General features: G+C 37.8%; 1 protein-coding gene and 1 pseudogene across 2 annotated transcripts; one reads left to right on the top strand and one right to left on the bottom strand.

Moving 5' to 3' along the window:
• Window positions 1-1,386: 1,386 nt before the first annotated feature.
• Window positions 1,387-4,380, top strand: LOC147505561 (putative WD repeat-containing protein C2A9.03; annotated as a pseudogene). The gene is made up of 8 exons (XR_015221078.1): window positions 1,387-1,500; window positions 1,572-1,754; window positions 1,829-1,915; window positions 2,644-2,778; window positions 3,095-3,191; window positions 3,294-3,489; window positions 3,622-3,708; window positions 3,882-4,380. The product of XR_015221078.1 is annotated as a putative WD repeat-containing protein C2A9.03 (transcript).
• A 14,398-nt stretch (window positions 4,381-18,778) lies between these two features.
• On the bottom strand, window positions 18,779-23,255 carry LOC147505560 (kinesin-like protein KIN-12E). Its single transcript, XM_086604157.1, has 7 exons — window positions 22,601-23,255; window positions 22,310-22,465; window positions 22,144-22,205; window positions 21,896-22,015; window positions 21,698-21,748; window positions 19,078-19,471; window positions 18,779-18,975 (listed from the first exon to the last, which is right to left on the bottom strand). The coding sequence occupies exons 3-6, from the start codon at window positions 22,180-22,182 to the stop codon at window positions 19,448-19,450; spliced, it is 234 nt and encodes a 77-aa protein (XP_086460283.1). The 5' UTR covers window positions 22,183-22,205; window positions 22,310-22,465; window positions 22,601-23,255; the 3' UTR covers window positions 18,779-18,975; window positions 19,078-19,447.

Raw genomic sequence — 23,255 nt, 5'->3', positions numbered from 1 at the left:
CACTAAATTAATTTAATTGAACTATTTCATTAAATGGAATATCTTTTACAACTATAAGACCTGCTTCACATAATCTGTGAATCAATCTGTTATAGAATATTTGTCTTTACTCTTGACAGTTTACCAAAAAGTCAAAGTGGTCTTTTGATAGTAATTAACTTAGTGAAGGTGTGCTCTTGATGGTTAGTTATCATCATCTTTTAGACTTTTACCAAATTGAACATTGTACTAGACATGAAGGATGTGTTATGCCTTTTACAAATGTTGAATGGACCACTGAATTGTTTTGTTGGTTCTGTTCTTTTATGTTTCAATTGTCATGGAGAGTGCCTCTTCATCCGGGTTACGAGAAATATGTACTGTTAAATCAGAAACATGTGATAGGATTAAAATTTCATTCTATACCTTATTCTAATTAGTTATGTGATAGCTCAAACAAGATTGGACTCTAGAGTGTAGGACTCTATGGATTAAGACATTTACCTTGTGGTTCAATTTCAAAAATTCAGCTAGTATCAAGTCTTAGTTGCTCGAGGTCAGATGTTAGACCATGTCACTTCTAAAAATTATTTCCTATGTTCTCTTCCACTGGCCTACTTTGTGTAATGCTGTGAATGATTCCAGATGTGCTAGGTTGTAAACTTTGTCCCGATTCTAATTTGGTGATGGTCAACTTTAATAGGCTCAAGAGTGTCCATCAACTTGATGAGCCAGTCATCTTGCTTCCAAGGCTAGTCAAGTGTTCTATTCAAATGATTTGAAAAATCCTGATTGGTGGGTGGTCATACATCCTCCTCCTCGATTGAGTAGTAACGTAGATGATCTAGAAGTGCCAACTGAAGTCCAGTCTATTTTTTATGACCAACCTAATTTGCTACCCCTGATGCAGAAAGTTCACAAATGATAGTAATTGTAAACTTGTAATATGCACTTTATTTTCTGTTATTGGTAATGTACACTTCATGACCTCTATTTTTCTATTATTTTTTTTTCTTTTTGGTTGATTAATTATATGTTGTGCCAATATCTCTTATCATGTGACAAGTTTGTGCTATATTAGTTTTTGATGAACTTACTTCATTTTCTTAAATTATTAGGTTGATTTTAATATAATGGCTTCAAGTTCACAACGTTGTGGCGCGTCCCGGTCGTCTCCTTCAGGTTCACAACACCCACAACACCGTACTTTGGTTTTTGAAAAAGTAGTTATTCAATCTCTCTCTCTCTCTCTCTCTCTCTCTCTCTCTCTCTCTCTTTGTTAAATTTATTCCTTCCTAGTATTATTTAATACTGTTTTGATGTAAACATTGAGATAACAGGAAAAAAAAAGATTCTTTTTTTATTTGTTCATGGATCGGTTAGTTAGGATTTAGATTTAAGTCTGGGATGGCGGAAGAAGGTGAGATGATGAATGTTGATGATGAAGTGGACGAGGATTATTATGTTAGACAAGGAGAAAACAACAGGAATAACAACAACGGAGAGGGAGACGAGGATAGTGTTAGTTTTTATCCTCATATTTTTAAATTTTTGGACAAATTTTGTTATATATTTGTTTTTACTGAATATGTTTGGGTATTGAGCAATTACTGAATGTGACGGATACGTCTGCTACACAAGCAAGGAGAGGAAAGGATATACAAGGTATTCCATGGGAGAGATTGAATATAACGAGGGAGAAACATAGACAAACTAGGATTGAACAGTATAAGAATTACGAGAATGTTCCTTCATCTGGGGAAGTCGTTGATAAGGTTTGTTATTGCATCATCTTTTAGTGTTTGCTTGTAATGTATAATATTGACTCTTATGGAATTTTCATTTTCAGGAATGTAAGCAAATGGAGAAGGGTGGTAATTTTTATGAGTTTTGGCACAACACACGATTGGTGAAGCCCACTATTCTTCACTTTCAGGTTAGTAGTTAGTTGGTTTTTAAAGTGGTTATATACTTATATGCCCCCTTTTTAAGCTTGCATCTTTTTCCCGTAGTAATTTTCACTAATAGAACCAGATTTGAACTTTTCTTTGAAGCATGTTTTTGTAGCAAAGACCTTATTTTTCTTCTATTCCTTGTTTACACTTGGCATTGCTCTAGTTAGTTGTTTGCTTATAAATATGGAAGTAAGGGAAGAAAAAATGACTTAAAACATATGCACTAAGAAAACTACAGTTATCTAGAAGGAGAAATTGCTGAAAATTGTACAGGGATTTTGAGACTTGTTTAAACTAGAAAATGAAAATCCAAGGAATTACATGGATATGTATGCTCTATGATCCGAGGGGAGCACTTCCATTCATAACTTTTATTCCAGCTAGGATAACTGTATAACAACTCTCATTAGAATTGACTGTCAGTAGATTGCATAACTGTGATTTCTGGGCCCTGGCTCAAGTAGTCTTGTCCAATCAGAAATCTAAGCGTTTTTATGCTATCTTTTAATCTATAGTGTTGACAACTTTTAACATGTTTTGAGGTTGTAGTCTTTAATGTTGACAATTTTGAACATGTTGCGAGGCTGTAGTCTACCGTTATGCCTTTTACACTTATTTCATTTTGTCACCATTTTCTCTTTGGCTGCATGCCATAAGCTCGTATTTGTCTAGTGATACTTGAATAATGACTTCGGTTAAATGTTTGCAGCTCAGGAATTTGGTTTGGGCTACTTCAAAGCATGATGTCTATCTCATGTCCAACTATTCACTTATTCACTGGTCTTCATTGTCTTGCAAGTTGTCAGAGGTTCTCAACTTTTCTGGACATGTCGCACCTAATGAGGTTTGATCTCAAACCTTTATGGAGAACGTTGATGTGCTATTTATTTTCAGGAAAATGCATAATGTCACTTGTCTTAGACATAAATTCTTCTTATAGTTGCCATTTTTTTTCTTAATATCTTTGTTTATATTTTAATTTCTAGTAACAAATCTATGTATAAGAAAGCAAGATGCTAGGATAGTACTCTGCTATTATTCCTTTCTTCGTTATATTTCACTTTGAAAATAATATAGTTGATATACATCCTGTAACCTTTTTAATAATGCTTTTGCATGTTTATTGTCAAACGTTTTGTTTATGTAGAAACACCGTGAAGTCTTTAGAAGGTTTTACATAAACTCGAGGATCGACACTAGCATCAAAAACAATTTGTTTGGTTCTTTGGAGGTTTTCAATGAGAAGTTACATGTAAGGTGAGTCCGATGATCCGCTTGACATTGGGTGTCTTTTCCAATATTCTTCTCTATATATTGATTTGAGGTAAAAATATAATTAAACTTAAAAATGCTTTGTAGAATTTGGATAGGAAAGGCGTTAGCTTCTGTACCAAGACAACCTACGATGATAATTCAATCACAAATGCCATTGACATATTTAATGGCTTGAGGTATGTTTTTTTTTTATAATAGCTGCATTGATACATCAATATTATTATTTTTTATTGTTTTTGTTTTTGTCTTTTTAAATTTTATTTTTTATTGGGATATGAACTGTTTTGGATTAATTCTTAGTTTTGATCCTTAAACTATTGTACTACCTATGGCTTGTGATATTCTTTTTGTGGTTATATGCTTGTATGGTATCATGTAATTACTTCATTCTAACTGATTACCTACCTGGCAACATACATCTATGAGTCCGGATGGTAGACTTGGTACGGTTGTAGGAGATCACCTGGATTGAGCGCTTGTGGATTCACAAAGTCGAAAGGTACATTAATATATATATTTTTTTAATCAAGGCCCACAATGTTGATGTTGTCATATTTATTGGACCCTGACTTTCCAATATATTGCTGATTATATCGGGAAATTGGTGAATTGTTGTATCTTACCTCGTATTATAACCTTTGATCTTTGTGTTTCTTTCCCTCTGATGCCCAGGTCGTCGCTTCATTAGTAGGTCATTTGGATTACTCATTTGCTACTGCATGGCATCCAACCACATGAAATTGAGACAGGACGTGCCGAGTATGGGATACTAGATATCTTGCATCACCTGTTGTAGTTCTTAAGGGCAACTTGGGTGCAATTAGATCAATTCGCTTATCCTCTGATGGGAAGTTCATGGCGGTGGCAGAACCAGCAGATTTTGTCCATATTTACAACACCACCTTAGATTACAAGCGGCGGCAAGAAATTGATTTCTTTGGGGAGATTTCTGGGATATCATTGAGTCCAGATGACGAGTCTCTCTTTGTAGGAGTTTGGGACCGAACATATGCAAGCTTACTTCACTACGGCAAAAGACATGAATACAGTTATCTTGAATCTAGCTTGTAAATTATATTGGAAGATGGAAGTATGTATTCAAGCCTCAACTAACCGATTTGGGGTCTATCTGCAAAATGCAGGAAGAGCTGGTTAAGGAGAAGTGTGGTCAAGAGGGTCAAAATAAGGTGAATTAAGTTCTCAACTCATTGGAGCTAGGAAAGCCAACTTGGCCTTGTTTTGTGATAGAATAGGTGAGTAGTTCATTAGATGCGCCTGATCTGTCTAGTTTCTCTTGTAAAGTTATGTATACACATATTTAAAAGCAGGAAAGAAGAGAAGTGTGATAGAGTTTTGGATTATTCTATTTGATCAAGTTTGACTGTTGTTTGTTAAGTTAAATAAATTGCTGGTGGGAATACCACTTACCTGAGGATCGTTTGGGAAGAAATATGGCTACTAGTTCTGAGTTTTCTGACATTGTTGTGATGAATTGATGAAAAAATATAAATATTAGGATGGAAACCAAAACAAATATTTTTTAAAATAAATAATAATTTGTCGGTACCGCGAAAGCATTTAAAAAAAGGCAAATTTATAATTATTGACGGTACTAAGGCGTTAATTTGTTTTGGCGCCAAGTTATAGCGCCAGTTTTTGGGCAGTAATGCAAATTTAGTGTCGGCGTAGAGGCATTAGTAATGCACATTTAGTGACGGCGTACAGGCGTTAGTAATGCATATTTAGTAATGCCGTACAGGTGTCAGTAAATATGTCAATTGTGACGGCATATTGGCGTCACAAATACTTCTGACACCAACACAGACGCCTAAATTCCGACGCCTTGTAGGCGTCACAAAAAATAATTCTGACGCCTCCTAGCCGTCACAAAAGTGTTGTTTTGTTGTAGTGCGAGCTGTGCTCTCGAGGCACTGGTGGCTGGCTCTGATTAACCCTAAAGGTCTCCAGATCCAAGATGCTCAGGTCGGGCGCAGCCCTCGACCTGGAACTACGTGAGGCCTTACCCCCCATGCGCTTACCACCAGACGAACCTCCAGCATTGGAGCTGCCCTCAATCACAAGCGCTGCAGCCCTGGCAACCTTAGCCGCTCTTGGCTCACCCGTATCAACCTTCCTCTTCAATGAGCTGCTCTGCTCGCGAGGAATGAACTCAATCTCCTCCAAGTCATAGGGAGAACCACCAGAACCTCTCCCCCCCTTCAGGGCACCAGCCCCAGAGGCTCCAGCACCACCTGCGAGTCACTTTTGACCAGAACAATATCAGTTTCTCTCTTCCCACGTCACCAGTTTGTCATTCCTCCTCTCCATCACTGATTCACAAGAAGCTTCATGGATAACTAGGCCCCGAGCCCTTTTCTTTTGGCTTTTCCTTTTCTCCCTGATCATGCGGCCTCCTCCTTATACAAAGTAGCTCGCTACTTCGGGTAGTTTCTTTTGCTTATGAGCTCGAGTGAGTTTTGCAAATGATTTTATCACCCCACGTTTAGTTTGCTTTTTGATAACAACCTCTGCAAAAACAACCAAGAAACAGTTCAAATACAAAGTCAACAAACACAACATCAAACCAATAAGACAATACACTGGTACCCACCTGAAAAGTTGCAAACCCTAGTGTTCACAACAAATCTTCCAGCACAGAAGTTCCCAACTAATAACAATGCCATTTTCTCCCATGCCATGTTACTCACACCGTCCAGCACGCTAAACTTTCTCGTTCGTGTTTGCAAGCTAAAGTTAAGAGCCCGAGATCGCTTCACAGAGAAATGCTCAGCCATATCAGCGAACTCTATGCGATATTCACCACTCACATTTAACAGGTCAAACACCTAAGCAGCCGCCAGGTGTTACCCACGAACTGGCAAGGCGCTTTCTCACAAAAGTTCAAGAATTCACAAACCTGCTTCGAGAACAGTATCCTCATACCAGCTCTCAGCTGCCCCTCGTAGACTACTACCCCGTAGTTCGCCGGATGGTACCTCTCACTGAACACGTTGGCGATTTCTCCCAGTTCGTGTATCTCCAGGTCGCTCACATTTATCCCATAAGCTTCTCGCAGATCGACGAAAGCCTTAACAACATGTTTATGTACAACCCTAGGGGTTGAGCTTCTCGCAGATCGACGAAAGCCTTAACAACATGTTTATCTATAACCCTAGGGGGCAACCCGACCTCTAGAAGATGATCCCTCTTCGCGACCTGAAGTGCTAGTTATAGCAGCCACAAAATCAAATCGTGCATCCTCTTCATCCCTAGCCTCATCCTCATCATCATCTTCACTCTCACACCTCACTGACTTTTCTCTATCTTCCTCATACTCACCACAACTTAAAAACACTTCTCGAATCTCCTCAGATCGAGTATCATCAGAGTCATACATCTCCTTTTTCTTAGCAAATACCAAACCTAAACAACAAAAGCTAAAGCCGACCTAACTACTGGACACACAACGTTAAAACAGAAGAAAAAAGGAAGAGCAACAATGGCAGAAGCACTAACCTGGGCCTAGCTTGCGTTTTTGCTGGAGGAGAAACAAAAAATGACTTTTCATATTTCTAGTTTGGTTTTATACAGCCGATCCTTCAGTTCCCGAGGCATATCATGATTATACTCTATACTCTAGACAACACGCCCCTACAGATCTGTCTTTTCAAAATCTCGGAAAATGAGGCGGTGATTTTTTTGTTCACCAACTGTTCAGATTCTCTCACGTGCCAACAACCATCTTATATCAGTCGTCATACAACACAAATTGACCTCAGTAGCACGGTGGGTATTTCCATTCATGCCAGTTCGCTTATTCACTCATGCTCAACACGTGCCACCATTTTCTCTCAGCAGATTGCTTCAATGTACAACACGACCTACTGAGAGGGGGCTATGTGAGAGAATGATATTCTCATTTAGGAATATCAGACACGTGTCCAGCATAGCGAAAATACCATCCGACCTCATGCTCTTGTCCCCCGAACTGCCTTCAGAGCGACTTGCATCATTAGCTTGCGCACCCGAACTACGAGATCGCTCCAAAGCAGCTCAACTCGCACATCCTCACGCAGAACGTTCTATCTCATGACATCATCTATCTTCTAGAAGCAATTATTTCCAAAGACATACTTACGCATTCCATTACTGCAAAATACGAACCACCGTAACCACTCCCCATCATTACAGAATTTCTACCAACTCTAGTCCTACACGCATCCTTGATCTCAGCCACACATCTGTACTCATCAGTACATGTGTTGCACAGATCTACATGCTCAACAACTATAAATACCCCCTACATGAACTACGTCAGACCTGATTCAACTCTCCCCTAGAAATGAGAGTTTGATACGTAGGCAGTTCGCTCAGAATGAACTCGGTCTTTCCAAATCTCCAAACCCATTATCCTCCTAACCACATTTGTAAGGTAGAACCAAATAACACCTTTATAGTGGAGAAACTTCTTGAACCAAATGGATGAGTGCTTTGGGTACCTCTTCAAAGTTTGGTAGTCTACATAGTTGATGCTAAATCGAACCGTGTAACCTGATGCCCATTCAAAGTTGTCCAAAAGTGACCAAGCAAAGTATCCTCTTACATCACTATATTAAGTCAAAGTAAAACATAATAATTTAGCAAAGTCAATTTCCAAGATGATGAACGAGAAATGTACTAGAATTTTCAAATTTTCATATATCATGTTTATTTACTTACTCTTTCTGGAGATGAGGCTAAACTGGGGAAATTTTGGTTACAAGATAGATATCAAAGAGTACATATTTTATTCATTGTGGAGTTATAATGTCAGTCCAAGAGATTGAAGAAATGCAGAAATCCAATTTATAGACAGGGTGTTGAGTCGATAACAAGACTATGTGAGTTACGATGTCATGAACATAACCTCTTAATCAGACATAAAATTTATGGGAGAAGAAAGGCAAGAGCGCGGGTCGCGCCCTTGGACAGGCAAAGTCGAGAGCGGGGTGCGTTCAATCGCCTGGAGGTTCGTCAAGGCAAGAGCGTGGCTCGCGCCCTAGTCAATTTTGATAGAAGTTTGACAGATTCGTATGTTTTCTATAAAAGAAAGTCTCCAATCCTTTTAGAAACTATAGACACGAATATGCACTCATGTTGTGCTATATAAACACCTCTGTAACACAAAACCTATATCAATCAAGCAATATAAAACATTTCTTCTCCCGTGGACGTAGGTTACCACATTGGCACCGAACCACTATAAATCTTTGTGTTTTGTCTCTTTAATTAGGTGTTAAATTCTGCATGGTATCAGAGCGGAGCTCTTAATCTCTCCTCTAATCCAACCTAAATAAACAAAACACTATGATAGATCCAAAACCAGATCCAAAGTCTGCTGTTACAACAGAGACTGATTTTAATCCCGATTGGAAGCTGTCATCAATTCTTTTGAATGGAACAAACTATATACCTTGTTCTAGGGCTATTTCGCTATCTCTTGGTGGCAAGAGGAAATTGGGATTTGTTAATGGTACAAAGGTGTGTCCTGCCATTAATGATGTTGAATATGAGAATTAGGTTTCCAATGATCAGCTTGTTCGATCCTGGTTGCTCAATTCGATGGAGTCAACTATTGCTGGAACATTTACTTTTTACTTTCTCTGATTCTACAAAGGAGATGTGGGATTCAATTGAAGATTTATACGGCAACCAGAACAATTCTGCCCATGTGTTTGAACTTCAACTTGCAATCAGTGCTTTGCAACAAGGTGAGAAAACTTTTACAGAACACCTTGGGAATTTGAAGAAATTGTAGGATGAGTTAAACATTTATCGTCCACACACCACAGATGCTAAGACTCTTTTGAAACGAGCTGAAGAGGATAAAATCTTCACAGTTTTTCGTAGTCTTAAACCAGAATATGAAAATCTAGAAAACAATATTCTAATGGAAAACACTCTTCTATCACTTGCTACTGTTTGTGCTACTATTCAGAGAGAGGAAACTAGGAAGAAAACCATGAATTCCGAGGTGAAGTCCTTCAATCTCTGAATCTACTGTATTAATTACAGAAAGCAACTTTTGAAAGAAGTCACAGGGATTTGAAAAAGGTAAGGGAAAAAGGGAACCGTCTCATTGTGATCATTGTGGAAAGAACTGGCACACCAAGGACCGTTGTTGGGAATTATATCCGCATCTTAAAAAGGAAAAGGAACTGTCTAAGAAAGAGCATGCCGCAGTAGCCGAGACATCAATGTCCAACTCAGATATTAGTCATCAGTTGAGTCAAATTCTTCAACAACTCACTAAGTCCATGCCATCTAGCAAAGGTCAGTATGGCTCGACTCATGTGTCAGGTAATTTACATGCCTATTTTACTATGCCAGAAAATATTAACTCATGGATAATTAATTCGGGGGCTACTGATCATATGGCTAATTGCCCTGCCTCTGTCCATAATTTTGTGTCCAAAACCGAAAAATATAATATCTCCATAGCCAATGGCTCAACTGTTCCCATTCTAGGTAGTGGTCAAGTGGATTTTTTTTTAATCAAAGTCTCAAGAGTGATGCCCTAGTTGTTCCTTCCTTCCCTGTCTAACTTTTATCTGTTGACAAACTTACAAATTCTTTAAATTGTGATGTCATTTTTTCTCCTAATTCTGTCGTCTTTCAAGATCTAAAGTCGAAGAGGACGATTAATGAAGGAATTTATTCCAATGGACTCTATTTGTTGAAGTCGAATAAGAAGGTGTGTCAAGCTAGTGGTTTGCTTGAGAGTCGCATTTTGCATAAAAGACTTGGGCACCCATCTAGTCATGTCCTATCAAATTTGTTTCCGCATGTTTCTATAAACTCTGATGATGTTTGTGACGTCTGTCAATTTTCTAAACAAACTCGTTTACCGTTTCCAAACTCGGATTCTATGTCTAATAAATTGTTTGAGTTAATTCACTCTGATTTATGGGGACTTACTCCCGTTAATTCTTATGATGGCCATAAGTATTTTGTGTTGTTTATTGATGATAAATCTCGTGCTACATGGCTATATTTGCTGAAATCAAAGACTGAGGTTGTGAATGTTTTCAAGCATTTTCATAATATGATTACTAATCAGTTTGCTGGAAAAATCAAGACTTTTAGATCTGACAATGGCACTGAGTTTTGCAGAGGTTTGTTACCTGAGTACCTTCGTAGCCAGGGGATAATTCATCAAACTAGCTGTGTTGGCACACCTCAGTAGAATGGCGTGGCTGAAAGAAAAAATAGACACATTTTGGAGACCACTCGTGCTTTTATGTTGGGCATGAATGTTCCTAAGCAATACTGGTCTCATGGCGTCTTAACTGCTGCTTATTTGATTAATCGACTTCCCAATCGGGTTCTTGGTTTTAAATCTCCATTGGAAGTGCTCAAATCTAGGCCACTGGATCTCTCTCATCTGCGAGTGTTTGGGTGTGTTTGTTATGTGCATCAGCAAGCTCTCCATCGGGATAAATTCGATGCTCGGGCTACTCGATATGTGTTTGTTGGTTATTCTACCACTCAGAAAGGCTACATTTGTTACAATCCGGCAACAAGAAAACTGATTGTCTCTCATGATGTCCGATTTGTGAAATCTGAAGCCTTCTTTCAAAATCCAGCTATGCTTGGGAATCGGTCCCAGGGGGAGTGTTTGGCAGATTTGGCACCTCTCCCAGCAGTTGGTGAAGATATAGTTCCTATCCCAGCAGTTGGTGAAGATATAATTCCTATCCGAGCAGTTGGTGAAGATATAGTTCCTGCCGATGACGTTATTGAACTCACTGAAGATATGGGTTCTACTGAAGAGAGGGCATGGCGCGCTCTATGACTGAGCTAACAGAGGTGCGTGCGCGCTCTGGTGCTCGTGATCTTCTAGTGATTGAGGCGCGGGCATGCTCCTAAAATGAGCTACTAGAGGCGCGGGCGCGCTCTAGTGCTCCTCCAGCTTCTCCAGCACCTCCAGCTTCTCCAGTGTCGCGACAATCAAAATGAGAGAGACGACCTCCAGTAACTCTCAAGGATTACTATAAATCTGATAAAGAACTGCATCTTCCAGTGATTCACAGGAATTTTTATTCCTTGCATGACATTTCATATCCGCTACAGGAGTATATAACGTATGCCAATATCACTTCATCTCATCATGCTTTCTTGAGTACAGTCGATGATGTACAGGAACCCAAGAACTTTAGAGAAGCCAACTCTCGTCCAGTATGGAGAAAGGCAATGCAAGAAGAACTTCATGCTCTATAAGAGAATAAAACTTGGGAGATTGTTATGCTGCCTTAAGGAAAGAAAACAGTTGATTGTCGTTGGGTGTTTAGAAACAAGTTCAATAGTGGTGGTTCCTTAGAAAGGTCTAAAGCTCAAATCGTTGCAAGGGGATTCACCCAAACATATGGTAAGAACTACAAGGAGACTTTTGCACAAATTGCAAAGATGAACACATTTAGAGTTCTTGTATCTCTAGCTGTTAACCAAGACTGGAAATTGTTTCAGATGGATGTTAAAAATGCATTCTTATACGGTGATCTTAAAGAAGAAGTGTATATGAGCATCCCACCTGGACATCTGAAGGAGGCTAAGGTTGGATTAGTATGCAAGTTAAAAAAGGCTATCAATGGACTTAAACAATCTCCACGAGCGTGGTATGCCAAGCTCAGTTCTGTTCTAGCCATGACCGGTCATAAGCAGAGTGATGCTGATCCTTCCTTATTTATTAAGTCTAGCAAGTCAGGCTTGGTTGTTGTTCTTATTTATGTTAATGACATTGTTATCACAGGTAATGACCATGTCGAAATCTCTAAGCTCAAGGATATACTACACAAGAAATTTTCCATCAAGGATCTGGGTATTATGAAGTACTTTCTTGGGATTGAAATTGTTTATTAAAAAAGAGGCATATTTCTTAATCAAAGAAAGTATGTGTCAGATCTTTTGAGTGAAGCAGGAAAGCTAGGGGTAAAACCAGCTGATTCTCCAACTGACAATGGAGCCTAGTTGGATAACACCGGAGATTTTCTTACTGACATTGGTCAGTATCAGCGATTAGTTGGTAAACTAATATATTTAACTATTACCCGACCAGATATTTCTTATGCAGTAAGCTTGGTTAGTCATTTTATGCATGCACCAAGGACTCCACATATGAATGTAGTTTCTAGAATACTGCAGTATCTGAAAGGGTCGCCAGGCAGAGGTATTTGGATGTGGAAAAATGGGCATACATCTATTACTACTTATACAGATGCTAATTGGGCAGGATGTCCAGTTGATCGGAGGTCTATTTCCGGTTATTGTACCTTTATGGGAGGAAATTTGGTCACTTGGAAGAGCAAAAAACATAATGCAGTGGCTCGTTCTAGTGCTGAAGCTGAGTACAGGGCTATGGCTTCCGCCACTAGTGAAATCATATGGCTTCGCGCTATTCTGAAGGATTTGTGTTTTGGGTTGCATCTTCCAACTACACTTTACTGTGATAATCAAGCTGTTATGCACATCACTACAAATCCGGTGTTTCATGAGAGAACTAAGCATATTGAAGTTGACTGTCATTTTGTGCGTGAAAAAGTACAGTCTAACATTGTCACTACCTCCTTTGTTCGAAGTGACTAACAGCTTGCAAACATTTTTACCAAGGGACTTCCAGCTTCCAAGTTCCATGATATTCTCTCCAAGTTGGGTTTGTTGGATATCTTCACACCAACTTGAGGGGGACTGTGGGAGAAGAAAGACAAGAGCGTGAGTCGCGCCCTTGGACAGACAAAGTCGAGGGCGGGGCGCACTCAATCCCCTAGAGGTTCGTCAAGGCAAAAGCGCGGGTCGTGCCTCGAGCAAGACTAATGTGAGCGCAGGTCGCGCCCTAGTCGGTTTTGACAGAAGTTTGACAGATTCGTATGTTTTCTATAAAGGAAAGTCTCCAATCCTTTTAGAAACTATAGATATGAATATGCACTCATGTTGTGCTATATAGACACCTTTGTAACACAAAACCTATATCAATCAAGCAATATAAAATATTTCTTCTCCCGTGGACGTAGGTTGCCGCATTAGCACCGAATCACTATAAATCTTTGTGTTTTGTCTCTTTAATTAGGTGTTAAATTCTACAAAATTAACTTATTAAAAGACTTGAGGCCACGTTAAAGATACTTGGGGCTCGAGTTGCAACCTAAAACCCTATTGTAGAAAATATATTTCATTTTTGAAACAGCCTAGCTCAAAAGTTACTTATGTAATTATAAAAGCAATGAAAAAGGGGACTCTGTTTACATCCTATAAGTAAGGCCATCCGGTTCTCTCCAGAAATCTTTAAATTTTTGGCAATAGATATATAACTCATTTGATGGTTCCGAGTAGAAATTTTAAATGGCTACTGTAGTAGTTTATCCTCATATTGTCCATCAATGCTTCTTCAAGAGATAATGTAGTATTATTGACCTCATCTACACCTGCAAGAAAAAACTCAACAACTTCGTGTTTTATTATGTAAATAGCTAATTGGTGGCAAGGCCGTCCCTGAGTTTTCAATGGCCCTGTGCAAACAGCAAAATGTGACCCTCTTCCAGTACTCTTCCATCAACACAAAATGGATCATTGATCAACACAATATTTAAGAAAGGGAAAATTGATTTTAATTTCTAACTTACTTGAAGAAGAATCAAAAGTTAGGTGAATAATCAAAGTGAAAACTAATACAAATCCACAATTGTAAAAAGAAATTTTGAGAATGAGAGGATTAGAGGACACTAGATGATCAAAAAGTGAAATGGTGAATGATGGTTTTTTTTTTTTTATTTGAGTAATTGAGGCAAATAATTAATGAGGTATCTAGTCATTGAGAAGATCTCGGTTTTTCTTTTCATTGAGAAGATCTCTTTTTTCGATAATAATGCTCATTTATTATATATCTTATTTCCTATTTTTACGAAAATAATTAATGAGAAAAGAGTCAAAGAGAATATGAGGGGATATTTCCGTTGTTTATTGTGATTTGTGAAATTTCCGGTTTTTTGGGCTTTTGGTTGGTTTGGGCTTGTGATTTGCCAAATAGGCCTTTTCTACTAATACTATTTTTTTGGGCCTTGTATATTGGGGGCCCTGTGCGGTCGCCCACATTGCACCTGCTCAGGGCCGGGCCTGATTGGTGGACATTTCTAAAGGATATTATCAAATGAAATTTGAGATTATAAAAGATTGAGCTTTCTACCCTTTTCAGTTATGTAAATTGTGGGATTTCTATATTTTTGTGTGGTGTAAAGCAAGAGGTCTTTAATCCCTTTTGGGTAAACAGAAAGCCAAGAAGAAGTAGCCTGCAAAACAATTTAGCAAAACTCGACTTGTTAGAATGATGATTACATTTGTGAAAACACACAATTTTTTTTTTTAAGGACAACTACTTTTGCACATGCAGGTTACAAGTACCTTGTTCTTGCGATAATTATTAGGGTCTCTTTTTTCCAAAAACCCAATTTTTCCAAATTCCAATTCGATATTTTTCCGAATTTGGCAATGATATTTGTGTTATGATATCCAATTTTTCTGAAAAATAATTAGATTGGAATTGGATATATTTTCAAAATTCGATCTGATCCAATTTCTGATTAATTTCCAAATTTTTAACATATCCGGTCTACTTCATATAGTTACTAAATTAAAACTACATATAGCTTACAAACCAAATAAAAATCCTAGAGAAATAAAACATTGTCTCTCTCACAACTTCAAGAAATCAATATTTTCATTCTAGTACATGTCTCAATTTATCCTATATTCCTATTTACTAAATTAATACATTAACATACATGAAGAAAAAGTTTACTAAATGAATGAGTTAAAAGGTCTAAGTTGTTTTTTAGAATTAATACATTTCAAAATGATTTTGAAATAAATGTATTAACTGGATAAAAAATGGTTATTCTAAGATAAACCGATTATATAATTCAAATTTCTGATTTACTTCCATATTTTGCGGATTCTGAAATTTTCAAAAAAAATTCGATTTTTCGAACTTTCCGAATTCGGAAAAAAAATTGTCATTCAAAAAAATAATTTGATCAGATTTGGAAAGGATATTGTCATCCGAAAAAAATTGATTTTTTTTTCGAAAGCCCTTTATCCGATCTGATCCAAAGTCACTCCTAATGATTATAATATTTGAAATAAGTATCAGAAGTAATTAAGCTGTCTACTTATATTATGTATGCTTCTATAGAGACTTAATAAAATTTTTCACAAAATACCCCACACAAGTAGAAATGGAGTGAAAAATGTACAATCATGAAATATATGAGAAACACTTTTAACACATTGTCATTTTCTGGACTCACTAAAAATCAAGTTTTAGATGGTATCATGTGTGTGTTCTTAGAAAAAAAAAATGGCTACGAGATATTTTTTAGAAAATTTAATAATAATAATAATAATAATAATAATAATAATAAAAAATTTGCAATAAAACAGATAATGAAAGCTGCAATAAAACTACAAATAATAATAAGTACCAAGAAAATATATTTTAATTGAGAAATGAGGAAAAAGGTGGAAAAAATAAGTGATAGTGCACGATAATTACGGCTATCATATAAAGTTTGAGAAAGTTTCTACGCTTTATTGGTGCCATGACCAAACACTCGAATTCGCGTATGCAAAATTAGGGTAAGGCCTAAGGGCAATCTTTTGGATTATTTTCTTTTTCCTTTTCATATAAAGAGAGATTTGTTTTCGCGGGCTCTATTAGGCCAAGAAGTCTGTTGGGGCAACTCATTTTGCCCCAAGTTCGATTTAGACCTTACATCAGCGAAGGGCTTGTCCCCTCCGTCGTCTCTCTCTTTGATTGGTTGTGCAACCTGTTGGGGACACCTCTCTTTTCTCTTTTCCCCCACATGTGATTTGGACCTCTCGTCCGAGAAGGGCTCATCCCACTCCGTGGGCTTTATTAAGCCATGAAGTCTGTTGGGGCAACTCATCCTGCCACAAGTTTGATTCGAACCTCTTGCCCGCGAAAGGCTCATCCCCCCGCTGTCTCAAGTTTGATTTGGAAACCTTTCATTATAGGTGATATTCCCTTATCAAAAGTGTCGTTGTATTATATATTTACAAACAACTCCAATCTCTTGCTCTGGATCTCTATTACATTCAAGTGTATATATTTTTTAACATTCTCACATTCCATGGCTTATTTATTAATTTTCCCCCCACTGTTTGTAGCTTGTAAGTGTCAGCCCCTCCTATGTCCATCACTATGTAGGGCCCCTCCCAGTTTGGACCCAGCTTTCTGTCGTTCTCCCTCTTGGTACTAGGGGTCACTTGGTGGAGTACGGAATCTCCTATTTGGAATTGTCGCCGTTTGACTCTCTTGTTATACTGTCTCTGCAGGTGTTTGTGGTACTCCTCCAACCTGATACGGGCGGAGTCCCTTCTTTCTTCTGCTAAATTCAAATCCCTTGCCAGTATGCCCCAGTTCAAACCTTCCTCCACAGCCTTTGTTCGTGTTGTAGATGCCACCATCTCCAACGGGATCACGACCTCAACGCCGTAAGCTAGGGAGAAAGGAGTCTCTCTGGTGGTCATCCGAGGCATGGTTCGGTAAGCCCAGAGGACATGATTCAATTTGTCGGCCCACGCCCCCTTCTTATCCTCCAACTTCCTCTTGAGGTTGTTCATTATGGTTTTATTAGAAGATTCAGCCTGTCCATTGCCCTCAGGAGTTTCACCTTGTATGCTTGCAAGAACTCCTGCACCTTTGCTCCTGTGAGTTGAGTTCCATTGTCCGCGGCATACGGCAGTCCATATCTACATATGATGTTTTCCTATAAGAACTTAATCACCTGTGCCTCATTCACCTGCTGCAAGGGCACAACCTCTATCCACTTGGTGAAATAATCGGTAGTATGAATCTCCTCTTGCCGCTCGCCATGGGCAGCGGACCTACTATATCCATCGCCCACATGGCGAACGGCTATATACTAGATACATTATGCAGTAGTTTAGCGGGTGCGAAGATCAGTTGAGAGAATCTCTGAAATTTGCCACATTTCTTAGCAAATTCCACCGTGTCTCTCTTCATATGGGGTCAAAATTAACTCTCTGTTAACAGCCAATGTGACGTGGTTCTTCCCGCTAAATGGCTCCCACAATCTCCCTCATGCAGTTCTGCTAGCACCTCCAGTGCCAACCTTGGCCCGAGACATTTCAACAACGGCCCATTGAAGTTCTTTCGATACAACTCTCCCCCTAGCAGAATCTATCTCTGAGAAGTTTGTTCCAACCTTCTTCTCTTTTTTTTATCGGTCACCTCTTTCCCAGACAAAAAGTACTTAATAAGATGCATCCAACCCCTTTCTTTTTCCACAGTCTAGCGTACCTCTGTCGCCTCCTCCGTGCTCGGTTTCTCTAACCTCCCTACTTTTATCGTTATTTCCTCAAATCCAGGTATTGTCGCGGCTACGTAGGCCAGGGCGTCAGCATGTCTATTTTCACCATGACCCAAGTGTACGAACTTGATCTTCGTAAACTTAGCGGACCTTTTGTGTAACACCTTCAAATACCTCGCCATATATTCGTGGGCACCGTGCAGCGAACCCTCCATTTGCTTGACACACCACTAAGTTTGAGTCTAAATATACCGTCAGCTCATTTACCCCCAAATCTTCAACCATTCTCAAACCCACTATCACCGCCTCATACTCCGATTCATTATTAGATGCCGCAAATCCCAGCTTCATGATTTGTTCGGTATCTCTATCGGCGTGTTCCACGGTCCTTCATATCCCTAAATATTCTTAGTCAATTCAAAGGCAAGATCTCACTCAACGGCCTATTCAGTGGCGTTTGCTCCATCTTGCGGTATGGCTTTCTCTCCCTATTCTCTTCCCGGCTTCTTTCAGGCCATGAGGAGTATCCACGATACCCACCACTCCCTTTCTCGGACGTCTCCGTTCTATGGTGTTCCCCGCCTTTTTCTAAAGATAACACTGCCTTCCCTGACCTTCTGGAATCTTTCTGCATGGTGTCCTCATAACTTATGTACTTATCCACCCGAGGATATAGCTCGTGCAAGGTCGCGATTTCATTCTTTGCCACGGACGGATGCACTCGATGCACTCTTTCAAATGATTACGCCCTCTTTCAAATGCTATTACTTTTGCGGCGGTCCCTCTTATCCATGCTATTGAACACGCGGATAGTCCCCACTACCAAAAATAGACTTTTGCGGCGACTAAAGTGACCTTTTGCGGCGGGAAAACTTGCCGCGACTAAATGTTTAACTTCTTTAACTTCTTGCCGCGGAAGCATTCGCTACAAAATGTATTTTCTATTTAATGCAGTATTGTTATTTTTATTGGAGGGAAAACCTTTTGCCACGGTCCCGTTGCAAAAGGCTATTAAAGCATTCAAATCAAGTAAACTTTTTGCCACAACTTGGCCGCTGCTAAAAGTGTTTTTTTTCCCTAATTATTATTTTTTTTGTTTTTAATTTTTTTTTTTGGGTTGGTGGGGAGCATAAACCAACAAAAAACAAGCAAGTATAAGGTGCGTCAAAATAATTCCAACAATAACAATGAAATCCCACATTTTTCTATTTAATTGAATATGGTTTCGCCAAATACAAAATGTTATTTGATCAACAAATAATAAATTGGTACAAAGAAAAGAAAAATGTACTATGAAATAAGAAAATCGTTTCCAGTAGCCATCTCGGTCTTTTCTTGAAGTTAAAGAGCCTTTTGAAGTAATCCTTAAATGCAAAGTTCAAGGCCTAGTACAAATTACATAAACTATGTTAGTACGTAGCACCCAAGATATAAAATAATTTTGTTAATGTACGCTACGTAAAATCTGATAAGAAAAAAAATGTCACCTGAATAGGGAAGTAATGAATCACATTTGCAATGTTTCCTCTCCACAATGACCCAAACCCTTCTTCCTTGATTGTTATGCTTAAGCATTCCCCAACACTTTTGTATGGCGTAGAAAAAAAAAAGAAAAAATAAATAATATGTTACTAAACTTGGACAAGAGTACTAGAAAACAAGTGCACCTATATCCAACATGATATGGTCAGAATTAGAAAATGTCTAACCAAAATTTACAAGATGGCATTCAACTAAGGATTAGAAGATTGCATTCAGCTAAAAAAATGTAGAATCTTGAATAAAAGTGCATAGAAAGAAACATTTATTGAACCAATCGGAGAAGATATAAAATACAGCCAAAATCCCATTACTTTGTTAATGTCGATATTGATGCCAAACCTGAGAAATACAACCAAAATCCAACTGTTATACGAGATTGAATGAACCAACCTGAGAAGAGACTAAGTACCAAGATCCAATAGTAATAGGCCAAAATAATTAAGATTGAAGAATTATAAAATAAGACGGCATATGGCTGTGCACACAACAATAAGAACCACGCCTACTATATCCTTGGTAACTAGCATACGGATATGAACACTAAAACATTGTTGGCTCAATCCTCATATTTGTTATCTCATACTTTGACTGAAATTGTTTAAATATAAAATTTTAATGCATGAGTTCTAAAATTTACATTTAAATAATGTAGCGTCTCGAAACCGATCTCTTTAGTTCTCTCTATCATTCTCTCTGAAAACTTAACATGTTGGTTTCCTTTGATGGAATGTACTCTAAAATGTTATGACGTTAGTAGAGATGATACAAAAATAATTTAAGGCACGTAGTATATAGTACTAGGACATTTACATGATACAGCTTAATTCACACTCATCAATTAAAGCAAAACCAGTAGAAAATTCAGTTAAACTAGTCTATCTTCGACTAAGTACAACTTTCGACTTCGATATCCAAATGCAACGAAACTAGATTCATTATAAAACTGACATAAAATACTATCTTTTTAATGTAGGTAGCTGAACCTAATTTGGACAGTAGCTATGTCAAAAGTTAGCTCAAAACCAGTCCAGTGCACTGCCCAATGCAAACTACCACACTGTTCAACCTTCTAATGCAAGTAGTAAACAAGACAATGGATATATTAAAGTAACTAATTACCTGACCCTTGAACATCTAAACAAAACAAGGAAAGCAAGAAAATATCAAACCAGTTCACGTTGGTGATTAGATTTCAATTAATATGTGCAAATGACGCGGGCAATTGAGTGTGAATAGCCCACCTTTCAAAATAGTTAACTCTCAACTCAAATATCCAAATCCAACATGGTTTGATTCGTTGGAAACTACATACATTCCAAAAACTAACTTTTTCATGTTTTAACTAAAACTTCGTTGTCAATCAAACTCTATGATAATTAAGCCCAAAAATAGTTCATGAATCAACTATGGTCTAGGAGAAGAAAGGAGTCATTTCCCTTTCCATTCATGTGTCAACAACCAAGGAACTATAGTTGATTGAAGAGGGGCAGCAAATGTAAACTCCACCTTTTCCACACCCAGTAGCATTCCCAATAGGTGAAAAAGACATCTAGTTAAAGTGAACTGTGTATTCTGGACGTCCTTTTCTCCCCTCCTTAATTATCTAAAAACCTCTAATTAAGTGTATATTATCCTTGCTTTTTTATCAAGCTGGTGTTGGGTTCCTCCCTCCTCTTATTCATAGTGCTTCCAATTGTAAGGTTGCACTCTCTCCATGAGCCGAATACCTTTCCTGGTCTCCCTTTTTTTCGATCCCCGCAGATAAGATTAAAAGAGAACCAATAATCCCTTTTTGAATGCACAAACACGAGGTGTATGTACCTCTTACCTCTTACTCTCCCCAAGTGACACTTAGAACCTACTTAAGAACATATCCTAATCTAAAACCAAAGTCACATAATATAATGTAAATTAAACTAAGTAGGCACTGGCGCACATGCTAAGCTAATCTCAAGCAAATAAATCTACTTGGAAACATTTCTGCTAAATTAACATCATTCATTTGTTTAAATTAACAAATAGTTGAACCAACCATAAACGACAAGATATAACTCACATGTAGTAGCAAATTATAAATAATAAAAAACATGAGTTGCAATCAGCTCAAACATTGCATTCGCAGCTCTCAATTTTAGAGCTAAAATACCGACTAAAAACCATCGTTTCAACAAAACTCAAGTCATTCAATATAGCCATACTTAACTCTAAAACTGGTTACAAGCTAGGCCATACTTAATGTAAGTGAGCTTCTTTAAACAGTTAAATGGGATCATCTTACAACCTATAACTTCTTTATCCACTTTAGTTGATTATCAAGTTACTAAAATCATAACAATGAAGTCAAAAACCTCAAAGCAATACTACATAGTCTAATTGCGTTGATGTTTAGCCCTCAATTATATAACTGCGTTGATGTTCGATCATTTACTTTTTGGTGTGGAACTGATTTTTTCTACAAATGTGGGGGATAGACTGTCCATAAGACTTGCAAAATATTAAATTAAACCAAGCCCTATAAGTAACTAACAAATTAGCTATAGGTAAATTCAGGGTCATAACAGTTACCTTAAATTTACATGTGTATTTCAGCTTTTCATCTCTACGAGACTCTTTCTCCTGAGACACACAATTCAAGCATAGTGTTCATTAAAAACAAGTTTCTTCAATAAATAAATAAATAACAGCATGAGGCAAACAATGTTAACCTAGCATGCATAACTAGATGACCAAGACAGATACGAAGCTTATGTTAAAAAAACCTACCTTTTGTATTCTTGAAAACAAATGCTCAAAAACTCTAGGAGTCATCCCACAATTAACACTATATCTTCGAGTGCCTCCCTCAATGTCTCCCAACATTGTGTGGGTCTTTCCACTACCAGTCTGCAAAAAGCAAGCTTTAGTAAATAATATGTACTAGTTTCAAAATGAAAAAAAGTTACCCAAGGAAAGGGAAGCAGCCAGTGTCCTTCAAGAACAATGCAATGACAAAAGGTAATGTGGAAAGTAACTTGTCCATAGGCAACCATGCAACTGTTATAGCCACCCATTCAATTCTCTACCATAGGCAATCCTACAACTTTGAATAGGCTTTCTTGTTACAAACATTACTTTAGTACTAAGGCTACATAACCACTTACAATATCAAAATGCATATAAGTGAATAACAGACTTAACCTGTGTAACATTCTCATCAGCCACATGATCGAATGTAAAACGAGACTCGGGAGGCCCACTCCAAGTAATTGTTTGACTACTATCCTGTCTAACACATTTACTGTTGTCTTGTATTGATATTTCGTAATTGCTTAGAGGATGTATTCTAATGATAACCTGTACATAATATCAATAAAAAAATGACAAATTTATCACTAAACAACATTACAGGATAGTAACTCTAAGCTTGCACACCAACATTATATACATTAACCAACAAATAAAGTAAACCCTAATAAATGAAGTATATACCTGCACATTATGATCTTTCCAGAAAGATAAATCTTCTTCCAACTCAAAACTCTGAACACTATCATGTTCTTGTACTTCATCGAAATTTAATGAAGAAGAAGAAGATTTAAAAAGAGTATCTTACGAAAAAAATTTACTTTTTTTGGATGGAGATTTCAGTAAGGTGGAAAATGGGTTTAACTAGATATGGTCAATTAGAAAGAGAAATGGTAGAAATTGGGTTTTACTTTAGCCGCCCATGTTCTCTTTGATATTGGTGAGAGAGAGATAAAACCCTTAAAAACTTGGGCGGCGAGAATGAAAACGCAATCTATTTTATTTTTCAATTTTTTTGTTCGATAATGAACGGTGAGACAACGAAAACATGGGTGGGATAACGGAATAAAGCCGCGGGTCTTTTTTTTCATTTTAGATTCATTTATAAATTTATTCATATATTATAACCAATTAAAAAAATACATTTTGCTGCGCCCAATTTCCTTCCGAGGCTAGAAGTGAACTTGTAGCTGCGGGAAGCCTATAGCCGTGGCCAAACACCATATTTTGCCTCAACCAAAGATGGCTGCCACAAAAGGTTCTTTTAGCCTCAACAATTGATGGCCGTGACAAAAGACTCACGGCAAGAAGCATTTTTTTTTTTTTTTGTAGTGCCCTA

Source organism: Coptis chinensis, chromosome 4, assembly GCF_015680905.1.
Source record: "Coptis chinensis isolate HL-2020 chromosome 4, ASM1568090v1, whole genome shotgun sequence".
In the NCBI taxonomy this organism is placed as follows: domain Eukaryota; kingdom Viridiplantae; phylum Streptophyta; class Magnoliopsida; order Ranunculales; family Ranunculaceae; genus Coptis; species Coptis chinensis.
The sequence above is the reverse complement of the archived record's forward strand: the minus strand, read 5'-3'. Positions and strand labels throughout refer to the sequence as shown.

What these genes read in the sequence shown, in the direction of transcription:
- LOC147505560 (XM_086604157.1), bottom strand. Translation starts at nt 22,182, where the DNA reads ATGGGTGGCTATAACAGTTGCATGGTTGCCTATGGACAA. An exon ending in GCATGGTTGCCTATGGACAA is followed by an intron (nt 22,016 to 22,143) that starts GTTACTTTCCAC and finishes TGCTTTTTGCAG; the next exon opens with ACTGGTAGTGGAAAGACCCA. An exon ending in TGTTTTCAAGAATACAAAAG is followed by an intron (nt 21,749 to 21,895) that starts GTAGGTTTTTTT and finishes TGTGTGTCTCAG; the next exon opens with GAGAAAGAGTCTCGTAGAGA.